Genomic DNA, 26,409 nt, shown 5'->3' with positions numbered 1-26,409 from the left:
TTTAGTTTATCTACACCTATGTATTAACTGTATATCTCCTGCTGTGTCTCAAGACATTTAACATATATTGTTTCATTGTTGTCTAACCATTCATATTTATTTATGGTAGTGATAAGAAATCAGTGTCCATTTGAAATTTTATAAAATAAAAGACTTAAGCTCTTTGCTGTGAACCAGCTATCATCAAAGTTTTGTGTACCATGGCAGAGTTTGGTTTCGATTAGTATGATCATCAGCAAATCATACAGTTCTTCAACAGTCTTTTAAAGTTATTTATTGAAATGTCAGTAATGTAAGGTTAAGTACAGTGGCAGACCTTTTGAAATGCCAAATTTCATGTTCTCTCTTTCTGATCTCAATTTTGTTCTTGCCCTCTGCTTTGTGATATGTGTTTAATACTTAAACCATGGATAAATGATGCCATATAAGCCATGAAACTTAAGTTTTACAGGTTTTATTTTATTAATGACATTTCACAGGGAAAGAACTTCGGAACATCACTGAATGTATAAACAGGGTAGTTTTCATCATTTGTCTCCTAAAGGACTTAATTAGTGACATATGACAGAATATATTCCTGGGGTCACAATATTTGTTATTTCTTATGGTTTTTATCTTGACATTAATGCTTATTGGTGGTGTAAACAATGTCTATTGGAGTAAATTTAACTTGACAGTATGCTTTTGTTTATTAGCAAGTAACTTGTGTTTGTTTTCAGAACTCATGTTTATACCTATGTATGATTTAAAAATGATAAAGTTAGTTAAGTCTGTATATTTTGATTAACCAATGAGTTATTATTATCATTTTTGGGTGAAAGCTTGACTACAAAGATTAAGATTTATTCCTGGAATCATGATATTTATCTGATTTCAAAAACTTCTAGGACCTATCTATAGATGTTGAACTCATTGTGCTTGTGGTTAAGGTGAAGTGTAGAGCACTTATTATCTACCTATATAAACTCAGGCAAACAAAAAGATAACTGTATGGATACACTTCAGCCAGTTCCTGGAAGAAGGCTGAAATGTCACATCAGAACTTTCACTCCAAAGTTTCTCTTTGGGGACGTGGAATCATACTGTATTATGTGCTCTGACACCAGGATTGTATAATAAACGGATGAGAACATCAACTGACATGATTCAGATCATTGCACACTTTATTTATAATTGGAATTGGCTTCTTTTTCCAATCATCATGTTTGTGGAACACACATCTTCTATAAATCCACCAAGCTTGAGATAAGTTATTGATGTGGAGTATTGGCTGATATTTCAGTGCTCCCAAATGGAGAGATTAAATCCCATAAGTAACTCAGGCAAACAAAAAGATAACTGTATGGATACACTTCAGCCAGTTCCTGGAAGAAGGCTGAAATGTCACATCAGAACTTTCACTCCAAAGTTTCTCTTTGGGGACGTGGAATCATACTGTATTATGTGCTCTGACACCAGGATTGTATAATAAACGGACGAGAACATCAACTGACATGATTCAGATCATTGCACACTTTATTTATAATTGGAATTGGCTTCTTTTTCCAATCATCATGTTTGTGGAACACACATCTTCTATAAATCCACCAAGCTTGAGATAAGTTATTGATGTGGAGTATTGGCTGATATTTCAGTGCTCCCAAATGGAGAGATTAAATCCCATAAGTAATGTAATTACATGTAGCTATCAGCATCTCAACACTTGCCACCTCATATTGTGCTCAATAATTATGTAGCTGTGTCATCACTTACTATTCCCTCTTCCAGAGCTTTCATTCTTATCATTGTTTCTCTACAGCAAGTTTTATCAACTGGAAGGCTACAATACATGTCTCATTAACATTTTATTATACCTTTTAGGTAGAATCCTCAACCGGTTTTCAAAAGACATAGGAAATGTGGATGAAATTCTTCCTCTTACTGTAGTAGACTGCTTCCAGGTAAGCATTTTAGTTTCAGCTTATAACTGGTCAGATATCTTTACTTCATATGTAGTTTACTGTGGTGTTAACTGGCAGGGTGCAAATTCAGTTACCTTACCCATCCTCCATTTAATGTTTATTTTTCATCATTTTAATTGTAATATAGTTGTTGGCATACCATTACTAGTGATACTCTAAATAATGCAAAGACATTTCATTTCTTTATTGGTCCTCTGACTGTGTGACTAGATTAAAAACATGGGGGGAGCAGGTGGTGACAGTGATAGGCAGATGGCTTCAGAGCTGTATGGTGTGAGCCAGCTACATTCTCAGTGACCAGTGGATTCTCTAGCATCCAGGCCTAATGGCATTTGTCCGAGACTGTAGCATCTGATATGGTAAAGTGGTCAATTTGTAACGCTGCCAGTTGTTCTGGTGATCCAGGTCTGAGTCCAGCAAGCTGCAGGGATAGAGGAATCAAGCACACAAGCAGTGCAATGATTGCTGTTGACTAGCGTGAAGAGGACTAGTGGATCGGCATAGAAGATTTGCTGTGTGTAGTTAGAGGACTTTTTTAGACTCTGTAGTACTTTTCATAATATTGATTGTCTGCATATCTGAGCAACTTCCATGAACAAAAACATGGTGACCATGCAGCAGGCTAATTTGTTCTGTACAGGGCACCATTTACAAATTATGAATTTTCTCCAACCCCACGATTTTTGCTGCACAGTGCACTCTTTTTCCATTACTAAATATCTCTAAATATATATTGGTTTTTCTGTACATTTATGAAATCAAAAACTGACTTACTCTCTGAATGACTGTCAATGCCCCGCCTAAAATGATGGCCCTAGAAACCTGAACTTTGAAGGGAACAATTTTTGTATGAGATAGTCACCAACTGAGATACAGTTTTTTGAGATTAATCTCCTAAATTGTAAAATACATATTTGGATTCTGTTTGGAACACTGGTGAGGATTGTTGCCTGTCCAATTGTTGCTCCACTGTGACAGAAGCACTGTACATTGTTAATGTGTGTGCAAGATTTTAGTAGTTGAAAAGAAGTTGATGTCATCTATCTGTTTGACCACTATATAACTGCAGGGATAGAAAATTTTAATGTAAATAATTATTAGAAAAACTTAGTGTAAATAATTATAAGTTAACTGTATATTCATGTAGATCCAATGTGGATAACAGAGTCATCATATTTGTAAAATGAAAATAAATAAAGTAAATTCTGTATAGATCAGGATGCAGAAGCAAGTGCTTGTGCGGTACTGTTGGGAAATGTGATTTTTACAGTATACAGGGTCTACTGGGTAATTGGGAAATTTCAATGAAAAATTTTGTTTAATTACTGTGCTCTCTGTCAGATACAATGAAGGGGCTATTAATTGGTTTCAATTGTAACATAAATTTTATGGGGGACAGTAAGAGTGATCTAGAAGTGCTTTTAACCACTTGTAATTTGGTATGAGTCATAAATTTCCCTACTGAAGTTGCTCAAGGTAATAGTGCCCTTGTAGATAATGTATTCATTCAACAAACTGAAGTTAAAGAGGCACATGCCTATCCAGTGGTAAATAGATTGTCAGACCTCAGTGCACAGTCAGTCACATTGTACTGTATAACTTAAGTTTCATGTATGATTTGGAAACCCTCTAAGAAACCCACAAATTAAATGTAATAATGGCAAGTCATTAAATAACCTGGGATCACTACACATATCTGAGTCTCTTCACAATGAATAGAGGTCTTGTGCAAACGAGCCAGAATAAATAATGAGCTAGAAATACTGTCTAAGTATAAACAGTACTGTGACATACTAAGAAACATTGTAAAAATCTAGGAATACACTCTTATTGTATGGAATTGGCAGTTTAGATGATAAAATCAAATCAGTATGGAATGTTATTAACAGAGAGACAGGGAAAGACTCGGTAGAAGCTGACATTATTTCTTTTAAAGAAAATTGAAGCATTGTAAAAGAAAATTCTTTGTAGTAATTATTTTTAATAATTACTTTTTTAAACTAGGTGGGAAAATTAGTGCAAATAGTTCAAAGGAGAAAGCAAAACAACACACTGGAGAATAAATACATAGTAAGTTTAGTGAATTAAAAATTAATCTTACATACCCATCTGAAATAAGAAAGATCATAATGACTCTAAAGAGTAAAAATTCATATGATGAGGAGAATATTTGCAAAAAGACGCTAAAAAGCCATGGCCGTATAATATGCAGCATTCATAGCCACTTGTGTAAAGCATCGTTAACTCAGAGTGTTTTCCCAGAAAAACTGAAATACACCATTTTTACGCCTCTCTATAAAGAGGGTAATTCCACAACATTAATAACTACCACCCAGTATCTCTCCATATATAATTTTCTATAATTTTTGAAAAGGTAATGTATTCCGTTGTTGTGACTCACCTTTGCAGTAATACAATCAAAGTTTGGATTTCATAAGGGCCATTCTACTGAGTTAACTATTTATACATTTACTGAGCACATAGTAATATTTTTTTAATTATAGAACATGACCAATTGGGATCTTCTAAGGCATTTGATTGCGTTAATTATATTCAGACAGATGTAGCAGTAAAACAGGTGATTTGGAAACCCTGGAAATAGCACATTACACTAGGAATCAGAACACTACCAGTCACAATAAGTGGAAAACATGGGTTTGAGTCTTGCTTCAGCACAAATTTTTGTTGCAATCATTTCATTATTGTTGTCCATATACACAACTTTGAATATGTTTCATGCATACTTTAGGCTATTTTTTGACAAAGGGTCCATATTGGTTTAAGCACTTATTGCTTTGTGGAATGAGTTTGAGTATAGCCCCTCATAAAAATACTATCCTTACATGATCAGCCAGATGCTTGGAGTGAGGTCTGAGTTGCAATGAGGGTGGTTGATGACATCCCAGTGAAATTGTTTCAACAGTGTGATGGTCTACTTGGCTGTGTGAGGTTGTGCATTGTTGTGAAGAAAGATGACACCCTCAGTGAGATGGCTTGGCTGTTTTCTCCCAATTGCTTCATGCAGTTGTGCCAAGGTCTTGCAGAATCAGTCATCAGTCGCTGTCTTCCCTCTTTCCAAAAAACTCCATGTGTAAGACACCTGAGATGCCCCAAAACATTGTAGCCGTCAGATTCCCGGCAGATGGTGTCACCTTAAATTTCTCTGTCTTTGTAGAGGACAAGTGTTTCCATTCCCTTGATGACCACTTACTGCTGTAGGTGTACTGGTGGACCTATGTTTCATCATCCATGACAATGCAGTGCCCGTGTGTTGGTTGGTTCACATTCGAGGAACCCATCAGGAACAAGAATTTCTGGTACTGCAAAATATTATCAACAATGAGACAAATGATTCCAAGCAACATTCCCAGTTTTACCATCATATGCCATAATGTGATCCCCCTGTTATCCTGAATCTGCTTCTCCAGGTGAGCTGTGTTCAAACTGTTGTTGCCGTACTGGATCAGTAGCTGCAATCCTTTTTCGGTGATTTCTTCCCTACTGGTCAGTAACTTCTGACACCATATCATGACATTCTGACGAGATATTACAGTTTTCCCATAAACCTCTACAAACTGCTGCCGAATTTCAGCTGCAGTTACATGTTTCTCCCACAGAAGTTGCATGAATTTTTAACTAAATAAATTGTAATATTTTAATATTATATAATACAAGTTGATCTCTGTATCTGTGTGTGCTCTGTATCTGTTTTGTAGTGTTTTAATGATTCTAAGAAAATATGTATTTTCTTTTTCTATATTGCTGCCCAAAGAATTTACTGTAAATTTTTATATAATTATATCTAAAAACAAAGATGATGTGACTTACCAAACGAAAGTGCTGGCAGGTCGATAGACACACAAACAAACACAAACATACACACAAAATTCAAGCTTTCGCAACAAACGGTTGCTTCATCAGGAAAGAGGGAAGGAGAGGGAAAGACGAAAGGATGTGGGTTCTCTGCTTGTGTCTGTGTATGTGCGGATGGATATATGTGTGTGTGTGTGTGTGTGTGTGTGTGTGTGTGTGTGTGTGTGTGTGTGTGTATACCTGTCCTTTTTCCCCCCTAAGGTAAGTCTTTCCACTACCGGGATTGGAATGACTCCTTACCCTCTCCCTTAAAACCCACATCCTTTCGTCTTTCCCTCTCCTTCCCTCTTTCCTGATGAAGCAACTGTTTGTTGCGAAAGCTTGAATTTTGTGTGTATGTTTGTGTTTGTTTGTGTGTCTATCGACCTGCCAGCACTTTCGTTTGGTAAGTCACATCATCTTTGTTTTTAGATATGTTTTTCCCACGTGGAATGTTCCCCTCTATTATATTCATATCATTTTTATATAATTATGTACTCAAATTTCTGTATATGCTACAAGATTATCAAATTGTATTTGTAAAAAACTGACTCGTTCTACGTCCTTGTGTATCCAACACAGTTGGACCTATGCAACACGAAATAAATCAAATCAAATCAAATAACTAAGTAGGTTTCTTCAGAAGACTAGTTTTCCAAACAAGCTGCCATTTGTGTTTACCTACAACTAGTGCTGTAGGTGGCAGATGACTGAAACTCTGCGCAGTTGCCAACCGCATGTATTGGAATTACAGCATACTACTAATTTCTGTATAACAGATGAAACTCAAGGAATATCAGCCCTGTAACCTTAGTTTCTCATCACCCTTTGTATGTACACCACAATCAAAAGGACTGTTATTGTTGAAATATGATAAAACAACTAACTGAACTGTTTGTATGTTGTTTAGATATTCATAGCTACAAAAATTTGATTGAAAAGTAATGCCCATGAAAAGAGAGTCAGACACACAGTTACAAGTAAGGCTGTTCAATGATAATTGATAAAGGGGCTTAAAAACTAGTGTTTCAACATCAATACTGAAGTCCTTGAAACATCATAACATTGAGGTGCAAACAAAAAGTTGATCTTCAATGTCTGCAAAAATTGGGTAACTTATTGCCACCGTGAATCTTTTTCTGAACATGTCTCATAACAACATCAGTGCATTTGGAAGAAAACATCATATGGCATTTGGCCACATGCTCAATTCAATAGTTAAAAAAAAAAAAAAAAAAAAAGGCTGACCGACTGTCAAAGTTGTTTAGTGCTATGAAAAGGATTGTAATCTGCTTTAAATAAATGTAGTAGCAAGTGATGAGCTAAAACAGGATTAAGCCTTAAACTAATTTAAGAAGAACCCTCTAGACGGAATTCAACTTTCTATATTACTGAAAGATTTTTACAGCTACATCCAGTGGTTAATAATATCACTAAAAACCATGCTAGAGTACCATTCATGTTAATAGCCACAGGCATTGTTGATGCAGCAGAAGAGTGTGACATTGTGCAGCTCACAGAAGTGGCTACTCACAAAGTTTACATAGAAAAATATGTTACAAGCAGCGAAGTAATCCATGTAACTAGAATGTTGAATATCAAAATATATGGCATGCAACAAGTACAGACTTTTGGACAGAGTCATAAAGCAAATCATAACAAACTTTCTACCAACTGAATGTCGTAATACGTTAGCTACATTACTGTTACTTGAACATAGATTCAAGATCATACACTTTCAGCAGGCTATAGCACATTCAGATTCAATCAGAACCATCAAGATTTTTCATGAGCTGTAGAATCAACTGTCAATAAAGTTGGTAAAAATGTTGATACATTAAACCAGGAAACCAAGTTTGATTTATGCAGTGAACATAATAAACTAGCACATGAAAAGAATGATTTTCCCCTTTGGTTGTTCTGACGAGTCGATAAAAAAATTAATACACACTTTCTTTCAGTACTTCTGTAATACTTAAATCTCAATGGAAAGTAAAATGTAGAACATTATATGTAAACCTCCAAGTATCATATTTGCATGCTCATGATCTTGTGGTTCTTTCAGATTGTTCTTACACTTATAGGAACGGTTATCACAGTTGCTATAGTTAATTTTTGGACGCTGGTGCCAACTGTAGTATTGATTGGTGTATTCTGGGTGATTCGAACAGTATTCCTTAGTGCATCACGCAGTCTGAAACGTCTTGAATCAATAAGTGAGTACTTTAGAGACTATAACAGTTTTTTTCCTCTGTACTGGTATGACTAACAAATGTATATAATAGTCTATTTGTGTGCCATAGTTCACGTGTTTGTGAATGTAAATGTCTATTGCAGGTTCATCATAAGGATTCATACAAATTATAATTCCAGTACATTTAATATCTTTGGTAGTAATGAAATATTTATGTGTTAGATGAAGAAATCAGTTGCTTCTGATTTACTACTGGAGGAAATGAAGTGAATTAGATAATGCCTGCAAAGAATGTAAAGTCAACATGGGTTTTTCTTCTTTTTTATTAAAAAAAAAAAGGAAGGAAGAGCTAACTACGTATGAATGAAAATTTTTGTTTGGTAATGGAAAATCGATAGGTGCAAATTTGTTATGGTAGAATAGTGTGGCACACTAACCACAGTTTATTAATCACTTGCAGTTTAACTAAGAAATTATATGGTCCATTTATCATCCATTTTCCTTGTTACATATCCTGCCCAACACCATTTAATTTTAATTATGGTCACAAATATATCATCCTTTTCAGTCAATAGTTTGACACATAGATTATTCTCCTGTCTCTTCTGACAGACTTTAGTTCTTGCATGTATTTCATGTAAAAAATCCATCTCTCAGTGTCAAAACTGGTAATACATACTAAATGTAAATGTTCATTAGGCACATCAGAATCTTAGTTTTGAAAATCATATTTAGTTTACTGAAAGCACTTCAGGTCATGTTTCCTCTTATGTTTATTTCTTTTTCTGTCAACCAGTCTTACTATTCAACAGCCCTAAATGCAAAAGCTCATCAGCATTATTTTTTATTTCTACTGTTTTGTTTGAATGTATTTGTTGCTAGTGACCTGCCTGGCTTTGCATCTACATCTACATCTACATTTATACTCCACAAGCCACCCAGCGGTGTGTGGCGGAGGGCACTTTACATGCCACTGTCATTACCTCCCTTTCCTGTTCCAGTCGCGTATGGTTCGCGGGAAGAACGACTGTCTGAAAGCCTCCGTGCGCACTCTAATCTCTCTAATTTTACATTCATGATCTCCTTGGGAGGTATAAGTAGGAGGAAGCAATATATTCGATACCTCATCCAGAAACGCACCCTCTCGAAACCTGGCGAGCAAGCTACACCGCGATGCAGAGCGCCTCTCTTGCAGAGTCTGCCACTTGAGTTTGTTAAACATCTCTGTAACGCTATCACGGTTACCAAATAACCCTGTGACGAAACGCGCCGCTCTTCTTGGGATCTTCTCTATCTCCTCCGTCAACCCAATCTGGTACAGATCCCACACTGATGAGCAATACTCAAGTATAGGTCGAACGAGTGTTTTGTAAGCCACCTCCTTTGTTGATGTACTACATTTTCTAAGGACTCTCCCAATGAATCTCAACCTGGTACCCGCCTTACCAACAATTAATTTTATGTGATCATTCCACTTCAAATCGTTCCGCATGCATACTCCCAGATATTTTACAGAAGTAACTGCTACCAGTGTTTGTTCCGCTATCAAATAATCACACAGTAAAGGATCCTTCTTTCTATGTATTCGCAATACATTACATTTGTCTATGTTAAGGGTCAGTTGCCACTCCCTGCACCAAGTGCCTATCCGCTGCAGATCTTCGTGCATTTCGCTACAATTTTCTAATGCTGCAACTTCTCTGTATACTACAGCATCATCCGCGAAAAGCCGCATGGGACTTCCAACACTATCTACTAGCTCATTTATATATATTGTGAAAAGCAATGGTCCCGTAACACTCCCCTGTGGCACGCCAGAGGTTATTTTTTTTTTTTTTGTGGTTTTAGGGCGCCAAACTTCTATGGTCATTAGCGCCCATAATTATTATTATTTTTTTTTTTTATTTTTTTTTTTTTGTGGGACGCCAGAGGTTACTTTAACATCTGTAGATGTCTCTCCATTGATAACAACCTGCTGTGTTCTGTTTGCTAAAAACTCTTCAATCCAGCCACACAGCTGGTCTGATATTCCGTAGGCTCTTACTTTGTTTATCAGGCGACAGTGCGGAACTGTATCGAATGCTATCCAGAAGTCAAGAAAAATAGCATCTACCTGGGAGCATGTATCTAATATTTTCTGGGTCTCATGAACAAATAAAGCGAGTTGGGTCTCACACGATCGCTGTTTCCGGAATCCATGTTGATTCCTACATAGTAGATTCTGGGTTTCCAAAAACGACATGATACTCGAGCAAAAAACATGTTCTAAAATTCTACAACAGATCGACGTCAGAGATATAGGTCTATGGGTAACACTAAGTTCTACAGCTAGATGACTTGTCTAGCCTATTGGTCATTTTGTTGATGGGTTACTGCATAGAGTTATAATAAAAATTCAGAGAACAATATTAGGTAACTGCATGTATCATTTTCATACAACTTAAACTGTTTAAGCAGTGCACACCAGGAAGATTCTCAGGAGGCAGAAATTTTCTGTCTTTCTTATTTACTTGGTGTTTGGAGTGACATTTCATAGCAATGATGGAAGCTGTGAGCTACCATGCCGCCTAGTCCACCCAACTGTAGCACCAGTTCGGTGGGAGCTACAGCCACTTGCCAGATGCCTCACTGCATTGCCAGTATGTTTCCCTATGTAATTTACAAGTTTGATTACAAAATAGTGAAACAAGGCATGGTAGACACCGCATAAAAAACAGTGTCCATAAGTGGATACGAAGCATGTTTATTTGATGACTACGCTACTTAAAGAATAAAGAAAGAAATAGCCTCAAAATTTACAGCTGATGTGGTGGCACTAGAAAGTGGTATGACGTAATAGGAATTGCAGACACTGAGTAAAGCTTCGATCTTGTCTGACAGTGCCACCAGGATGACACTGATATTTTTCTATGTGAGATGCAGAATAATCATCTCTGGTGGAAGACACAGTGTGAATCTGATTTATGGTCTCAGCTGCATAGCAGGCATAGAGACAGCACAGTGCAAGTGCGTCTCAAAACTTCATGGCAAGTGGCACCATGTGGTATATCCCTTGCAGTGTGGGTGCAGGGCAGAAGCTGATGTTGACATCACGTGGAGAAGATGAAGACTGAGAGTGAGGCTGGGTCCTCAGAAGCCTGTTATACCATTGTCCTATACCAGTAGCCAGTGACTGTTTATGTAGTTATCCAGTCACATGGCAGGATCAACAACTTGGGATAAAAGTAAATGCATGAAGGAAGAAATTTGCTGTCTTAGTAGATAGCTGTAGCAAGCTAGGGACATACAGAACTGCTAAGGCAGCTGTGAAGCAAAAAGCTACCACAACCCCTTGCTGAATGATGGAATCTAGAGCCAGTCTGGAATGAGCTACATTTTATGTGTGAAGTTTTACTGCATTTCCCAACATAATATTAGTACAGAGCACCATCTGCCACATAACATCTGTTATGGTATTGACTTAGTTGTACATTTACAAATGGTAAAATTGATATTTGTGTAAATTTTACCTCACAGTTTTATGAATTTTAGGAGGGTGATATTAACAATTATATTGTTTTATTTCTCTGGCCTTCTTACTATGAGTAAACTGCGCTTGTAAGTAACTGGAAATGTAATTAGCTTTTGCATAATTTGTTAACTTACTGATCTTAATGAAATCTGATGGCATAAAAGGCTGAGAGGATATTAAAAATCTCACCAAATGGACTTTCACCACTGTGATTCAGAAGGAGATCTTGAAGCAGCAGCTTCCTATAATGTAGTTCAGAATAAATCCTTTTGTCCATGGACTGGATTAGGTATGTAACATTGGATGGCAGTAAACTACACAATTATTTCTCAACTTTTCAACTGAAGCTAGATGAGATGGAGCTCTGCTCAACTTTTCAAACTGACTTATGAAACCAGTCATAAAAGACATATGCTGACATCCATATACTTCAAATCGTTTTTTGTAGCAGACTGGAGACTTGTGGGAGTATTTTCTCCAGAACAGATGGCTTTGCATGTTTGCCAATTGTCATGAGTGGTAAATAATGAGTACCTGAAACATTGGCTCATGTTATTGCAGTCAGTTTTCCCTTTATTATTCTTAGCACCTATGGCACTCATACCATTTCATGAAGTTAATATCTTTGTAGTTAACATTTTTAAGATTTAAGACTGTTGTATACTGCAAAAGTTTCATATCCCATAACATGTTTCCCAACCATGTAGCTAAAAATCACTTGCCAATAATTTATCCTCATCCAAAATTACCAGAAGATATCGTCAATATTGCTATAATCAGGGATCCAAATGCACATGTCTGATTTGCTGCTCATACAATTAGGTATGCTGGTGTTTTGTGAATAGAAACAAGTCTTAAAATCATAGAAAGAAAGCAGCTAATAACATCCCTAGTCAGAGTATTTTCACTGAAACAAAGTGTCCTTAATCAACACTAAACCATGAGCTTTATCAGGTTGCAGCTCATGATGTCAGGCCACCAGATATGTGGTGTTGCCAGTAGATGTCACACTCAGCAAGTCATGTTTAGAGGCCTATATACAGTGAGAGGGGGGGCTAATGTCTCTATGGCAGCCATGTTTCTGCCAGACCGTGGAGGCACATACAAACTGACAATATCCAAGTGTGAAGTACACTCTTATACCTTTGGCACTGTGGTAAAAACATAAGGTTAAAGTGCAGAAAATAAACTAGTAAATGTGTTTTTGAACTATTGTATGCTTTCTGGGCCAATAATACATCTCACTAGCACTCTTTACACTGACAGTATATGGAGTTCAATGTAATGGCTGTGAAAGACAATTATTCAGCTGCATATTTATGCTTTGAAGCTTGTTTGGAAGAAAAATCACTGAGTAACAAGAACATAGACTAAAAGTTCAGTTTTTTTTTTAATCTAAGCAGTTTCCTCCATTTTTACTCAAAAGGATGCCTTAATATTATAGGAATTTGTTCATTTTATAAAAAAAAAATTGTTCTCTGAGGAATGTTTTTAGTTTCTTTTTGAATACCTATATGCTATTAATTTCCTTTTGTATATTGATCGGAATCTTGTATACTTTTATTCCTGACTCAGTTACTGCCCTTTGGACTTTTGTGAGAGTTGCAGAACCTTGGTGGAACTCTTAAAGAAATGTAGTCCACCAAAAAAATAAGTATGTTTCCATTCTTGGTGGAACAAATGATGTTTAGAGAAGCAAACTAATGTAGTAACATAAAACTTTGCGGAGCCACAGTGAGTCAAGTCAAAAACCAAACAATTCTTGTGACAGACATCCCTCACAGTAGGCATCTAGTAGGTTGTAGCACATAAAAAATAAAAAAGCTGGACAATATTAGAGAAAGATGTGGTGGTCAACTGCAAATACATTTTTTTTCCCTGGATATTCAGTACCTCCTCTGTTTACTGTTAATGCCCACTAATTTCTCCTTTCTTTGTTCTGTGGGGAAACGAGCATATTAAACGCACCAAAATTATCGATGAATCTTCCTGGCAGATTAATCTGGTTTTAATCTGTGAGGACTTTTCATTTCAGCACACCTTTTGGTGCAGAGTGAAAAGTTATTATGTAGTATTGTTGATGTTTATAAGCCATTTCACATCTCTGTATCAAATTTTAATTTGTTTCATTTGATCCATAATTGAATATAAAGTGACGTTATTTTTGTTAGAAAATTCTGATTCAACATTATAATTTCCACTTGACAAAAACTGTAGATTTTAAATAAAAAATACTACAGTAATGGATATTCGAACCGGAGGCTTTTGCATCTCCAGACTTGATTGCTACATGTTCAGCTAAAGGCATCAATATGATATGAGTGAAATGTTTTATACTTAACGATGCTTGGAAATCATCTCCTTTTTGGAGATAACTTTTCCGAGTTTTTCATTTCTAAAATTGTGTTAACTGTTTTAGGGAACTGATGACTGATGACAGTCTTTCTAATCCTATAAATATACATAAAGAAAATTGAATAGGGCCAGTCTGTAAGGTCCTCTTGTTAGATAAAAGGCAATATCTATGTTCACAGGCATAAAATCTATAAGCCTACAATCTGACCAGTGTCCAAACACGTGAGAGTACATAACAAATCCAACAATAACTTAAATACATAGCAGTCATTTTTACAAGCCTTAAAAGAGTGAATCTCTGAGTGTGTCATCTACTGGCAGCACTGGGTACTTAGTATCCTGACGCCATGAGCCATGAGCCCAGAAAGCTCAGGATTTAATGCCGAGTGTCCTTAAAGGCCTTGTATGTATGATGGAACTGGAATGACAATGATAAAAATCTTTCATTCTAAATAAAACCACCAGATCAACTCATGTATAAGTTAAATATAAAGTTAAACTGGTATTCTATCCTGTGCCTTTGGGTAATATATCATCATTATCAGTGTTCTGCCAAAAGGCAGGTTTTCACATGGTAGTTCTCCAGGCTGTCCGGTCTTCTGCCATCCTCTTCAGGTCCGCATAATTTCCTCTTCCCTTTACGTCATCTGTCATCTTGTATCTCCTTCTTCCTCTCAGTCTTCTCCCACAAACCAGTCCTTTCAAAGTACCTGCTAGTTCTGCAAGGTTTTGCAGAAGAGCTTCTGTGAAGTTTGAAAGGTAGGATATGAGGTACTGGCAGAATTGAAGCTGTGATGATGGGTTATGACTTGTGTTTGGATAGCTCATTTGGCAGAGCACTTGCCCGCGGAAGGCAAAGGTCCTGAGTTCGAGTCTCGGTCCGGCACACAGTTTTAATGTACCAGGAAGTTTTGTTTTCCTTGCTCTATTTGCGAGTGGAACAGGAAAGTAAATATCCAGTAGTGATACAGGGTACCCCCACCACGCACCATATGGTGGCTTGCAGAGTATCCATATAGATGTAGATGTTGTTCTTGCGGAGTATCCATATAGATGTTCTCAATGAATATCTCAACCAGTTCTTTTTCCTTTCTCTTGTATTCTTCAGCAGACATCTTCTCTCACCAACCCTTTCGAATACTCTTTCATTAATCACTCTTTCCATCCAGCTTATCCTCTCCATTCTCCTCCACATCCACATCTCAAATGCTTCTAACCTGCAATGTTTCTGTCCCATATAGTGCCACACCCCAGACAAAACATTTGCCAAGCCTTTTCCTTGGACCTTTATATAATTTACCACATATCAGTCTCCTCTTTCTGTTGAATACCTCCTTGTATGTAATATATATGGGGCATCAAATCCTGAAAGAACCTTGGATAATTAGAAGCCAAAAATAACCTATTCAAATCCCAATTAATAGGGGCCTTACTATAGAAAAATATGAAAATATGTGCGCTAAACGAAGAAGATGACACCTGAGTAAGTGGCACACCATATGAATAAAAAGTGAACTATGAATTGAATGAAATATAAATTATCATGTCTTAGAAAATCATCGATGTATGTGAAGTTACTATCACAACACAAATGAATATATCTGGTGGGTACCTAAATTTTCAGCATTACACTTATTTCTTTTATGACAAATTTAAGTGTGACTTTTTATGTCAGACCACAACAACACACCAGTACTAAATTGTTCATCCAATGCATGTGAGAGGATCAATTTTAATAAAAACTGTAACAGCATGAGGATGCAGTTCAAGGTTGTAAAAACAGCCAGTCCAGTGACAAATATTTTCTTAGTAATACGACCAGTATCATTTTGTGTCAGGGTAGGAAAGACTGACAGCCACTTAAAACCTGATATTAAAAAAGTAAAATTTTCAGTTAAAACAAGATGAGAACAATATCTACATCTGTATGGATACTCACCAAGCCACCATATGGTGCATGGTGGGGGTACCTTGTATCACTACTGGATATTTACTTTCCTGTTCCACTCACAAACAGAGTGAGGGAAACAAAACTTCCTGGTAGATTAAAACTGTGCCAGACCAAGACTCAAACTCAGGACCTTTGCCTTTCATGGGCAAGCGCTGTACCAAATAAGCTATCCAAGTACAAGTCACAACCCATCATCATGGCTTCGATTCTGCCAGTACCTCATCTCCTACCTTCCAAACTTCACAGAAGCTCTTCTGCGAACCTTGCAGAACTAGCACTCCCGGAAGAAAGGATATTGCGGAGACATGACTTAGCCACAGCCTGGGAGCTGTCTCCAGAATGAAATTTTCACTCTGCAGTGGAGTGTGCACTGATACGAAACATCCTGGTAGATTAAAAGTGTGTGCTGGACCGAGACTCAACTAGGGACCTTTGCCTTTCACAGGCAAATGTTCTACCAACTGAGCTATTCAAGCACAACTCACAACCCATCATTACATCTTCAGTTCTGCCAGGACCTGGTCTCATACCTTCCTAACTTCACAGAAGCTCTTCTGAAAACCTTTCAGAACTAGCACTCCCAGAAGAAAGGACACTGCGGAGACATGGCTTAGACAGCCTTGAGGATGTTTCCAGAGTGAAATTTTCACTCTGCAGCTGAGTGTGCACTGATATGAAACTTCCTGTAACAAGGGATAAATGACTGTCTATAAGCTTCCATATCAGCACTACTTTCTCAAATCTTATTTTTGTGGTTCTTACGCACAATGTGTATTGGCAGCAGTAGAATCATTCAGCAGTCAGCATCAGATGCCAGCTCTCTACATTTTCTCACTTATGTTTCTAGAAAAGAACATTGTCTTCCCTCCAGGGAGTCCCATTTTAGTTCCCGAAGTGTCTTGTTTGAACTTACCGGTAACAAATCTAGCAGCCCTCCTCTGAATTGCTTCGATGTCTTCCTTCAGTCTGATCTGGTATGGATCCCAAACACTCAAACAGTACTCAAGAATAAGTTGCACCAGCATTCTATATGCAGTCTCCTTTACAAATGAACCACTCATTCCTAACATTCTCACAATAAACCGAAGTCAACCACTTTCCTTCCCTACCACAGTTCTCAGATGCTCATTCCACCTCATATAACTCTGCAAAGTTACACCCAGATATTTAAACTAATTGACTGTGTCAAGCAGGACACTAGTAATACTGTAACTGAACATTACAGCTTTGTTATTCCTACACATGTGCTTTAACTTACAATTTTCCACATTTAGAGCTAGCTGTAATTGACCAACTAGAAATTTTGTCTAAGTTCTCTTGTATCTTCCTACAGTCACTCAACTTTGGCACCTTTCCGTACAGCACTGTGTCATCAGCAAACAACTGCAGATTGCTGCCCACCCTTTCTGCCAAATTATTTATGTATACACAGAACAACAGCCGTCCTATTACATTTCCCTGGGGCACTCCTGATGATACCCTTTCTCCGATGAACATTTCCCTTCAAGGACAACTTACAGGATTCTATACGTAAGAAGTCTTCAAGTCACCCACGTATCTGTGAATGTATCCCATATACTCGTATCTTCATTAACAGCCTGCAATGGGAGACTGTGTCAAACACTTTCTGGAAATCTAGAAATATGGAACTTGCCTGTTGCTCGTCATCCATAGTTGACAGTATGTGATGTGAGAAAAGGGCAATCTGAGTTTCACACAAGCGATGCCATCTAAAACCATGCTGATTCATGGACATTAGCTTCTCAGTCTCAAAAATGTTTATTATATTCAAACTGAGAATATGTTCAAGGGTTCTGCAGCTAACCGAAGTTAGGAATATTGGGGTGTAATTTTGCAGGTCCATCCTTTTACCCTCCTTATATACTGGAGTCACCTACACTTTTTTCCAGTCATTTGGGACTTCATGCTGGGCAAGAGATTCACAATAAATTGAAGCTAGGTAAAGGGCAAATACTGTAGAGTACTCTTTGTAACAATGAATTGGGATTCCAACTGGACCATATTTGTATGATCCTCCTTGGTGAATGATTTCTTGAATGTGACATTTAAAACTTTGACTTTTGTTTTGCTATTCCAACTGCTACAACAGACTGCTCACAAGGGATAGAATGGAAGCCTTAGACCCATTTAGTGATTTTACGTATGACCAGAATTTTCTTAGGTTCCCTAACAGATCTTTTCCTAAGGTGTGATGGTAGTAGTTACTGTAGGCTTCATCTATAGATCTTTCCACAGATGTGCGAATCTCTACTAACCTTTGTTTGCTGTCATATGTGTGTTCTCTTTTGAACAGAGAGTGCAACAGCCTCTGCTTCCTCTGCAGCTTCCAAATTTCTTTATTAAACCATGGTGGATCTTTTCCATCCATCATCCACTTATGAGGCACATAACTCTCCACACCATGATTTACAGTCTGCTTAAACTTTGTCCATAATTCCTCTGTGTCCATCTTACTGGAACTAAGTGATGCTAATTCATTGTCTAAATGAGAAGCTAACAACTGCTTATCTGCTCTATCTATCAGGAACACTCTCTTAGCCTTCTTGACTGATTTATTAACTTTTGTAACCATGGTTGCTATAATGACATCAATATCGCTAATCCCCATTTCTATACTGACGTTGTTGATAAGGTATGGCTTATTTGTAGCTACAAGATTTAAGATATTTCTATTACATGTGGGCTGCTGAGCTGGCTGCTCAAGGCAGTTTTCAGAAAACTTGTTCAACGGGATTTTGCATGACTGTCTATCTGTACCCCTCCCCCCCGCCCCACTGAATTCATTGACATCCTAGTCTACACCCAGTAGGTTAAAGTCACTTCGAACTAGGATTGCATGATCTGCGTATTTCTGTGCTACTGACTGTAGACTTTCTTTGAATGACTCTGGAACTGTCACAGTGGAGTTGAGTGGCCAAACACCCAGCAAATAACTTGGTTTCACCTACACCTGTTCTACACAACCAGATACCTTCACTATATAGTGGAGATGCTGAGTCACAGATAGGCACAGTGAAAAGGCTGTCACAAATAAGCTTTCGGCCAGCAAGGCCATCATCAAAAATAGATGACAGACACTCTCACACACACTCGCGCAAACACAGCTCACACACAAATGACTGCAGTCTGTGGCAACAGAAGCCACAGTGCCAGAGACTGCAGTCATGTATGTATGAGTTGTGTTAGCGTGAGTGTGTGTGTGTGTCTGTCATCTATTTTTAATGACGGCCTTGCTGGCCAAAAGCAACAGTCTTTTCATTGTGCCTATTGTGACTCAGCATCTCCACTATATGGTCTGTAGCAACTTCCCTTTTCATAATACTGTTACATTCCATCCCGGATTTTCCATTGTCAGGTAACTTCACTGTCACACCCAACTTCGTCTTCAGTAGAAACAATATTTTTGTCAACTGCAATGAACACTTACCCTCCTATGGCCTCTAATCTGTCTTTCTGATATACTTGCTTTGCACTTTGGGTTTCAGTCATCTCTCAGTCCCAAGAATAATTTGGGTGTGAGAACACTGCTTTGGAGAGCAGTAAATTCAGGAACTTTATTATAAATACTTCGAGAGTTTACTGATAAAATTTTTACTGTCAAAGTGTTCTTAATCTGAATGCTGTCTGACTTCCCTTGCTGCTTATTAACTGGTGAGCATTCATCGGAGCACCTGAAACTACCATATAGCATTAAAAAATAAACTCACGTGCACTCTGCAAATCCTCTGCTACCCAAATAGAACCCCTGACAATTGACAGAGCCTCCAAAATTATGCAAAAAGAAGCAAGACTCAACACAACTCAGCACAGATTACCAATTAAGATGGTGAGGATCTACTACATTGTGATATTTGAATCTGTCCCTTACGTCACCACAAGTGCTTGGGCTCACAGACTGAACATACAGTCTAAGAAGTCAATTGCAATGTGAGGTCAGTGTAGTGTACTCCTGAGAATGAGCAGAGCCTTCAACACCTCATCACTAGAAGCACTTTGCGTTGTGATGGGGATCTACCAATTAGACATAACAATACAATATAGACCTGCACTTTACCAGCTTAACAGGGACAGTCTCGATAAAGTTGCCAAAATTACGGGAATCAACATTATAAACAAAACAATAATGAAACAGTGGTGATTTCAAACATGGCAGAGAGAGTGGGATGCATCTGACAAGGGTCACCATGTACACTCTTTCTTTCCTGACATACGCAAAAGATTACAACTGGAACATGTCGACCCAAGCCAGGGGATGGTCCATTTCCTGGCAGGCCAAGGGCTGTACCTGGTACACTTAAACTACATGGGACTGACTAATGATGAAATATGCATTTTCAGAGAAAATGGAACACCAGAACATGTTATATTGCTATGCAACAATCTAGCACAAGTGAGACTTATACAGAATGCAGTGACTTTGCCAGGATAATGCGTAATCCTGATAATTGGAACACAATAAATGGTGTAGCTGATATTGTATCAAACATACTCCATGAAGAATACAAGCGCCAATTCCCATATGCAATGAGGTGTATATAAGCACAAACAACACAACAAACCACATGGGAGGACACAAGCATGACCAGATTTCGAAACCGAGGAAGAAACCAACACACTGTGTGAACATGATTCAGAAAGGATCAACACATAATGGACCCAAACCAACAACAGATGACACTGCATGCCATAACACAGTCACAAACAACACAACAGGCAGTAACAATCATGAAACTAACAACACATACTAAGACTTTAATAATAAGGTACTGTCACTTCGGAGGAGAAGGCTTGAACAACTTTTATTCAGAGGCTCCTCCTCCCCAATGACACATTGCATGTTGATTAAAGTATACTGCACACAAGCAGTAATGTATTGTTCATTTTACTATGTATAGACACAAGTATATTCTCTTCCTTATGTAAAGCTACAATCAGTGAATTTTCTGTATCAGATGTATTTTCTGTACAAAGTTTATATAAAACTAAAAATGTAATATATTAAGTTATTTAAGAAATACTGCATTCATGTAGCAATGAACGACATTCTATTTCTACTAACAAATTTACAACCAATGTGTATTCCTCATTTAAAGTTAAAATTCATGTATTCCATGTATCAAATGCTCAATCGGTATTTAATCTGTATAATACCAGGCGTATGTATCTAAGGCATCACATAGAATATATGATAAATGTCAACAATAAGACAAACAAGCAACTGCTGAATATCATGTAGTATCCTGACATGCAACACTCCAAGTAATATACCAATACATACAAACACAATAAACATACATAAATGCAAACCATTTCAGATGGGAATAGCTCGAGGTTCTATCAAGACCTTCTCACCTGAAATAGATAGAAATAGGCTATTATCAACCAACAAGCTACTTAGATTATATTACACATCCAAATATAGTATATTACTTGCCTCTACATATTGCAACTTATTTTCACCACTCTTATTGTATTACTTTTTTTACATTTGCATTATATAAATTATATTCTCATCAACTAGGCAGAAACAAACTATTTAGAAACATTTTAAGAATTGTTAAGCATTCAATTCTCCTACGGTATGTTGATGATTTTCACTTATGGACCGTCTGACAGCAACTGAATAAATTCTCCGTAACCTTAGAGAATTTTTTTATATTATGTTCTTTGTATTATTTAAAAAAGCATTAGTAACTGTATGCCAATAATATTGCAATAATAAGATGTCTTTACTGTTAGATTTAGAAGCATCTGAGCCACCTTACATTTCAAGATGGTGGGTTACTCTATACTGTTAATGAAATTAATAAATAAATTCCTCTGACTTATCACAGAGAGTCCTACAAACCCCACATAATAACACAAGTCTAGAAATTTGCAGCCAAGACTCTCACATAGTCGACAAAGCCTTTGATTGAGACTCCCTTCTTGGCTCCAAACCAAAGGACGCCGATCAACTCTGGGAACAATATTGCAAATTCCTTGCTCTGCTTACACCCTGCATTCAAGGCTACCAGTCTTCATCATCTTCACGAGCCACCTGTATGAGCTGTGGATGATCTCAAAACTCATGCAACAGGCTTTGTTGGTGCTGAAATAAGCCAAAACTTGCAGATGACTGCACACTGCATGCTCAGTAGCTGCGATCGAGGCTACCTACACTTCTCGGATGAGGCACATGAGCAGACATACTGAGTGCACATTTGATTTCTTTGCAGTCCTGAACGCTGTCTGCATAAGGGGCTCTATAAAGTGCCTAATGTTGGAGCTCCTGATAACTAGTAAACACTTCCCCTTGTCTGCCTGCTTGGACCCTGCTGAAGGAGAGGCCACCTGTCCACTCGCAGGATGAATGGGTGATGTCAGGCGGGCAGTCTCCAGATTGGCCTGCTGCCTTGAGCAACATGAACGCATTACCACTGTCACTCACCCTGCTGAGTAGGTGGATCCACTGTGTTGGGTACACTAGGAGATGCCTAGGAAACAGAGCCCATTGGCAAAACAAGTGACACCTGAGGTGTCCCATGTGATGTGCCACAATCTCCGCCACTGCTACACCCCAAGGTAGCAGCCTGAAGGTGACTGACCACAGCCAAAACTGAATTCAGCTGTTTGCAAATTGCGACCAGCTTCTCCTGTATCCACACACAACATGCACCCATCCTCACCTTCCTAGCAACACTAACTGCAGAAGTTAACTATAAAAGCTGACAGAGTCCTAGATATTTTTATTTTTTATTTATTTATTTATTGTTCCGTGGGACCACATTTAGGAGAAGTCTCCATGGTCATGGAACGAGTCAATACATGAAATTATAACATGATTGTAGAAACAGATAAAATGAAACAAGTCGTTAGTTTAAATAAAGAAAATCAAGAATGTAACACTGGAATTTGCTTAATTTTTTATCTCTTCCAGGAGCTCCTCGACAGAATGGAAGGAGTGAGCCATGAGGAAACTCTTCAGTTTAGACTTAAAAGTGTTTGGGCTACTGCTAAGATTTTTGAGTTCTTGTGGTAGCTTATTGAAAATGGATGCAGCAGAATACTGCACTCCTTTCTGCACAAGAGTCAAGGAAGTGCATTCCACATGCAGATTTGATTTCTGCCTAGTATTAACTGAGTGAAAGCTGCTAACTCTTGGGAATAAGCTAATATTGTTAACAACAAACGACATTAAAGAAAATACATACTGTGAGGGCAATGTCAAAATTCCCAGACTATTGAATAGGGGTCGACAAGAGGTTTTCGAACTTACACCATACATAGCTCGAACAGCCCGTTTTTGAGCCAAAAATACCCTTTTTGAATCAGAAGAATTACCCCAAAAAATAATACCATATGACATAAGCGTATGAAAATATGCGAAGTATACTACTTTTCGTGTTGAAATGTCACTTATTTCAGATACTGTTCTAATGGTAAATAAAGCGGCATTTAGTTTCTGAACAAGATCCTGAACATGGGCTTTCCACAACAGCTTACTATCTATCCGTACGCCTAGGAACTTGAACTGTTCCGTCTCGCTTATAACACGCCCATTCTGTCTGATTAAAATGTCAGTTCTTGTTGAATTGTGGGTTAGAAACTGTAAAAACTGAGTCTTACTGTGATTTAGCATCAAATTATTTTCCACAAGCCACGAACTTATATCATGAACTACATTATTTGATAATGTTTCAATATTACACACAAGATCCTTCACTACCAAGGTGGTGTCATCAGCAAACAGAAATATTTTTGAATCACCTGTAATACTAGAAGGCATATCATTTACATAAATAAGGAACAGCAGTGGCCCCAGCACCGACCCTTGGGGAACGCACCATTTAACAGTGCCCCATTGGGACTGAACATCATTACCACTCTCAATATTGTGGAGGATTACCTTCTGCTTTCTGTTCTTAAAGTAGGAGGCGAACCAATTGTAAGCTACTCCCCTTACTCCATAATGTTCCAACTTATGCAGTAATATTTTGTGGTCAACACAGTCAAAAGCCTTCGTTAAATCAAAGAAAACACCTAACGTTCGCAACCTTTTATTTAATCTGTCCAAAACCTCACAGAGAAAAGAGACTATAGCATTTTCAGTTGTTAAGCCATTTCTAAAACCAAACTGTACATTTGACAGCAAATTATGTGAATTTAAATGCTGCAGTAACCTTGTATATACAACCCTCTCGATAACTTTAGCAAACACCGATGGCATAGAAATAGGTCTATAATTGTCAACATTATCCCTGTCTCCCTTTTTATAAAGTGGCTTCACTACCGAGTATATTAATCGGTCAGGAAACCGACCACTCCTAAAGGAAAAGTTACAGATATGGCTAAGTACTGAGCTAACATACGTGGAACAATACTTCAGTATTCTGCTAGATACCCCGTCATATCCATGAGAGTTCTTGGTCTTTAGTGATTTAATTATTAACTCAATCTCCCTCTTGTCAGTATCATGGAGGAGCATTTCAGGTAACAGTCTCGGAACACTTTTTTCTAAGAGCGCTATATGATTCCCTGTTGGGACTAGGTTTCTATTTAGTTCACCTGCTATATTCAGAAAGTAATTATTAAGTACTGTACATACATGCGACTTATCAGTAACACGGACATCCCCACCATGCACTGATTCTATATTCTCGACCTGTCTCTGCAGACCAGCCACTTCCTTTACGACTGACCATATGGTTTTAATTTTATCCTGAGACTTAGCTATTCTATCTGCATACCACTTACTTTTTGCCTTCCTAATAACTTTTTTAAGCACCTTACAATACTGTTTGTAATGGGCTGCTGCATTTAGATTTTGACTGTTTCTAACATTTTGATATAATTGCCACTTTGTTCTACAAGATATTCTTATTCCTTTAGTCAGCCACCCAGGCTGCCTGTTGGTGCTAGTACCGTGTTTTGAACGTTCTAACGGAAAGCAACTTTCAAAGAGCATGAGCAAAGTCTTGAGGAAAGCATTATATTTATCGTCTGCTGTATCAGCACTATAAACATCTTGCCACTCTTGTTCCTTGATAAGGTTTACAAAAGTCTGTACAGCAACTGGATCAGCTTTCCTAAGAAGTTGGTAACTATATTTAACATGTGTTGCAGCACAAAAATCTTTTAGACTTAAAATTTGTGCATCATGATCTGAAAGGCCATTCACCTTTTTGCTAACAGAATGCCCTTCTAATAATGACGAATGAACAAAAATATTGTCTATGGTTGTTCTACTGTTCCCTTGCACTCTCGTTGGAAAGAATACGGTTTGCATAAGATTATATGAATTAAGGAGGTCTACCAGCATCCTTTTCCTTGCACAATCACTTATACAATTAATATTGAAGTCACCACATATAACTAACTTTTTGTATTTCCTATAAAGTGAACCAAGAACCTCCTCTAGCTTTAGCAAAAATGTTGTGAAATCGGAGTCTGGGGATCTATAAATAACAACAGTAAGAAGTTTAGCTCCACTAAATTTAACCACACCTGCACAACATTCAAACACCTTTTCAGTGCAGTGCTTTGAAACATCAATTGACTCAAATGGGTTACCGTTTTTCACATACATGGCTACTCCCCCACACCGCAAAGAGCTCCTAGAAAAGCTGCCAGCCAACCTGTATCCTGGTAAAGGAAGCCTCTGAATTATCTCCTTATTTAAGAAGTGTTCAGATATACCAATAATTTCAGAGTCAACATCTATAAGCAGTTCACTAACTTTATCTCTAATACCTTGTATATTTTGATGAAATATACTAATTCCCTCATTAATCGGATACCCAAGCTTTGTAGAAAGTGGTTTCTTTGTTAGAGAGACTTCCCTTAAGCAGGAATACCTATCAGCTGACTTCAAGCTAAAAAAGGTACAGATATGCAACTTGCTACTCTCTAATGTGTCACCACCGAGCGAGGTGGCGTAGTGGTTAGACACTGGACTCGCATTCGGAAGGACGACGGTTCAATCCCGCGTCCGGCCATCCTGATTTAGGTTTTCCGTGATTTCCCTAAATCACTCCAAGCAAATGCTGGGATGGTTCCTCTGAAAGGGCACGGCCGACTTCCTTCCCCATCCTTCCCTAATCCGATGAGACCGATGACCACGCTGTCTGGTCTCCTTCCCCAAACCAACCAACCAACTAATGTGTCACCAATGGATGCTGATGTGGTAATGAGCTATGTAACTGGCAGTTCAGTTAGCAACTACTGACTGAAGGAATTCACCCTCACAAAAATGTGAGGTTGAACTTCTTAAACAGAAAAACATGCTCAATATTTAATAAATATACTATGAGGAAAATACAGTAAAAAAACTTAACTTGGCAGTTGGTAGAAGTAAATCAGCTGAGGGCTGGAGCCTGACTGACTGGCTTACTAAACAAAGGGACATGTAGTTTACTTTACAGCTTCATTGGTTTATCAGTGATAAATTATATGGTGATAGAAGTACTTGAATTAAGAGCCATTAAACCTCTTGAAAAGTAAGTAGTCCACGGAAAGAAAAAAATGTGGAAGTTGGATGCATTCTGTAGTGTTGTTAAGCTTTTACTGTTTTATTTACAAGGCT

The 26,409-nt window shown here is 37.8% G+C and overlaps 1 protein-coding gene across 1 annotated transcript in view; it reads left to right on the top strand.

Annotated features, from left to right (window-relative positions):
• Positions 1-26,409, top strand: part of LOC126458057 (probable multidrug resistance-associated protein lethal(2)03659) — a 289,235-nt gene that overhangs the window by 198,339 nt on the left and 64,487 nt on the right. Inside the window, exons 16-17 of the mRNA XM_050094855.1 lie at positions 1,861-1,940; positions 7,879-8,029. Of these exons, the coding sequence (XP_049950812.1) occupies positions 1,861-1,940; positions 7,879-8,029 (231 nt within the window). The remainder of the gene's footprint in view (positions 1-1,860; positions 1,941-7,878; positions 8,030-26,409) is intronic.

Source organism: Schistocerca serialis, chromosome 2, assembly GCF_023864345.2.
Source record: "Schistocerca serialis cubense isolate TAMUIC-IGC-003099 chromosome 2, iqSchSeri2.2, whole genome shotgun sequence".
NCBI lineage: Eukaryota > Metazoa > Arthropoda > Insecta > Orthoptera > Acrididae > Schistocerca > Schistocerca serialis.
Note: the sequence above shows the minus strand (reverse complement) of the source record. Positions and strands in the feature narration are given on the sequence as shown.